This window comes from Myotis davidii, unplaced genomic scaffold (genome assembly GCF_000327345.1).
Source record: "Myotis davidii unplaced genomic scaffold, ASM32734v1 scaffold1006, whole genome shotgun sequence".
In the NCBI taxonomy this organism is placed as follows: Eukaryota; Metazoa; Chordata; class Mammalia; order Chiroptera; family Vespertilionidae; genus Myotis; species Myotis davidii.
In genome coordinates, this window is record NW_006297143.1 from 326,228 (window position 1) to 329,180 (window position 2,953).

General features: G+C 67.9%; 1 protein-coding gene across 1 annotated transcript in view; it reads right to left on the bottom strand.

Annotated features, from left to right (window-relative positions):
- The window catches only part of VWA7 (von Willebrand factor A domain containing 7), an 8,056-nt gene extending 5,116 nt beyond the window's left edge, over positions 1-2,940 (bottom strand). Inside the window, exons 1-6 of the mRNA XM_006772858.2 lie at positions 2,498-2,940; positions 1,929-2,210; positions 1,627-1,723; positions 1,030-1,140; positions 461-656; positions 195-364 (exon numbers count right to left, since the gene is read on the bottom strand). Coding sequence (XP_006772921.2) covers positions 195-364; positions 461-656; positions 1,030-1,140; positions 1,627-1,723; positions 1,929-2,210; positions 2,498-2,758 — 1,117 coding nt within the window. The 5' untranslated portion in view covers positions 2,759-2,940. The remainder of the gene's footprint in view (positions 1-194; positions 365-460; positions 657-1,029; positions 1,141-1,626; positions 1,724-1,928; positions 2,211-2,497) is intronic.
- Positions 2,941-2,953: the final 13 nt, after the last annotated feature.

The window sequence follows — 2,953 nt, forward strand, 5'->3', positions numbered from 1 at the left end:
GGAAAGTAGACCTGAAAATGGAGCCCAAGAAAGCAGGGCCACTGCCTAAGCGTGGGTGCTGGGGAAGCACTGTGACCTGCTGCCCTTTGGGAGCAGTGGACGCAGCGGCGATTGTTCGCGGTAAGCACAGGCCCACCGCCCGCGGCACACCTTTGCCGCTTTCCTTCCCTCCACTCTCCCGCCAGACCGGCCACCTGGGTCATGGAAAGGCACCAGCACGTAGTGGGCAGGCTCCATGGGGCCGCCCCGCCGCTGCTCCGCAATGTGGCGAGCCTGGATCTTGGCGGCGGTGATCTCCTCGCCCATGCTGCCCGTGGTGTCCAGCACAAAGCTCAGGCTGGAGGCAGGGGTGATGTCCAGCAGCCTGCGGAGAGCCACATGGCGGGTCTGCCCACTGTTCCCAGCCCCGGCTTCTCAGCTCCCCAGGGAGCTCCTAGGGAGCCGCCCCAGGGCCACTCACCTGGAGAAGCCGCGGTCCCCCAGGCGGCTCCGCAGGAGCCCTAAGGCCTGGGTGGAAGCCAGAAGGGCCAGCTCCGCAGCCTGGAGGTGGAGCGTGTGGTGTGGGGAGAAGCCCGGGGCTGTGCTGTCCTTGTTGATGCCTCCCCGGGGTGGCTGAGAGCTGCTCTGGTCGAAACGGCCCCCGTGGCTGCACTTTCCTGGGTGGGGAAAGGGATCCGGAGGTGGGAGTAGAAAACCCACTGCCCCCCAAGAGATGGGGCCTTTCTGAGCGGGCCTGGCCCTCTCACTGCTCAGCGAAGGACCGGCAGGAAGTGATGACATTCTGGAGGGTCATCCCACAGCACATGAGGGATCCCCGGCCCCCAGTCCATCCCCAGAAGCTGCCCTCAGGCAATGGAGGTCTCATTAGCTGCTCCCGCCCCTCCCCAACAAGTCCTGGCACTCGGCAGGCCCTCATCCACCCAGCCCTTCCCTTCCAGGAAGTGGGGCGAGGACCCCGAGGGCCCTGGGGACAGGGTCCGGGAAAGGGGGTGACTCTCCCTTACTTCTAAGGGCTTTTCTGTCTGGTACCTGGAGGCTTGGAGGGATAAGTTCCGAAGTAGCCAGAGGTGAGGCGTGGGAAACCCAGCAGGTTCCCAGGGCAGCTCAGCTCCTCACAGCCGGCGCAGGTAGGATCTCCCACTGCAAAGGGAGGGGCAAGGTCTAGAGCCCAAGACCCTGCCGCCCCGACCCTAACCCTGTCCACCCAAACTTCAGCTTTTCTTCCGCTGCGGAGGCGCCAGCCCTCAGGGAGCCATCCCAGGCGCCCCCTAGGCTCCCTGAACTGACCCTGGAGCCCAGGGGCTGATGGTGAGACAGGATCTGCGGCTGGGACGTGCCAGGGGCGCCCGCAGAGTGGGGCCAACCCCTGCGCACCGTGCACAGGAAGTGAGCGGTCGGACAGGAGGCGGCTGCGTTCCTTGCTCAGCTGGGAGGTTGAGGGACCGAGAGAGAAAGCCCCGCGGACCCGGTGGGCGGGGAAGCGTGTGGGAGGGACCCCGCGGGGCCTGCAGCCTGGGCCTGGCCGTCCTTCCCTGGCGACCGCAGGGAAGCCACCCGACGGCCTGGCCTCGGGTCGAGCTGCGAGGCCTCGGAGGGCATTCCAGAGAGGAGGCGAGGTGGCCGTACCTTGTGCCAGGCTCCCCAGCTCCTGCCGTGGCCAGAGGAGGTGCGGGTGTGGCCGCTGCTGCCCCAGCTCCACCCAGTTGCTGTGACTGTAGAAGTCCTGCCCGGGGAAGGAGAGGGGCGGGCACAGGCTGTCTCGCGGCCAGCCCTCACCTGCCCTGTGGGCGCGGGGAGCAGGGGTGGCCTCAGGGCCTTGGCAGACAGGGCCCCGGCCCCTTCCAGAGGCCTGGTCAGCAGGCACCGCCCGGGAGACGGGAAGACTGGCAGTGAAGGGCCCTGTGCCCATGACCCCCAGTCCCGCTCACCTGCAAGGCATGGAGGGCTGCCCCGAGGCGCTGCCGGGCCAGGGCGTGGTCGCCGGCTTGGGCCGCCCCCAGGGCCTCCCGCAGAGCCCCCACCAGGCGTGTGCGCCCCTGGCCCAGCCGCTCGGCATCGAAGTGCCAGTCAGGGTCGTTCCTGGAAGTTGGCAGGAAGTCCTGGGCTGCATTGGCACGAGACACCTCGCCTAAGGCTGCTCGGAACCGCCGGGAAGGGGACCCAGGTCCGAAGTAGGAGGCAAAGAGGTCATCGGCCAGGAGGGTGCGGCCCTGGGAGAGGGCAGGGGATGGGCTCAGGGAAGCCCCTGGGATTGGGCCATTGCCCACGCCTCCTCGGGACCTGGCACGCAAGGCTGTGTGGAAGGGCACGGCGGGCACCCCTCTGGGTCGCCCAGGACCTTCACCAGCAGGAGGGACTCGATTTCAGGACCAGGGATCCTGGGTGCTGTGGCTGCAGGGGGCAGAGAGGAGGGTACAGGCAAGCAGGACCTCAGGGAGTAGAGGCCTCAGGGCCGCCCGGGTTGGGCTGGCATGTGACAGGACCCAGGGACACTCACCAGGAAGTCCTCAAGACGCAGGGGGGGCCGGCCCGGGGGTGGCCGCTCCAGGAAGAGCTGCAGAGTGACATTGAGAGCCGCCGTCTCCGTCAGGTCCTGGTGGGTGACAGAGCCAGGGGCGGCCAGGAGGCTCCAGATGTTGGGGAAGAAGGCAGATGTGGGGGACAGCAGCTGTAGCAGCAGCAGCAGCACGGAGCCCAGGGCCAGGGGCATGTGGGTGGGGGGCATAGCGGATGTAGACCTGGGGGACAGAGGGCTCATGGGAGGAGGGAGAAGCAATCCCAGGGCAGGCGGCTGTGTCCCTGGGCACCTGCGGGCCCAGGGACAAGTTCCAGCTGCTCCAGCCGCTTCCTGCCCTCTCGTTGCCCAGACAACCTGAGGGCCTTCTGAGCTGGTTGGGACCTACACCAGCAAGAGGGGCCGAGCTCCTCCCCCGGGACCCCCCCCCAGCCTGAC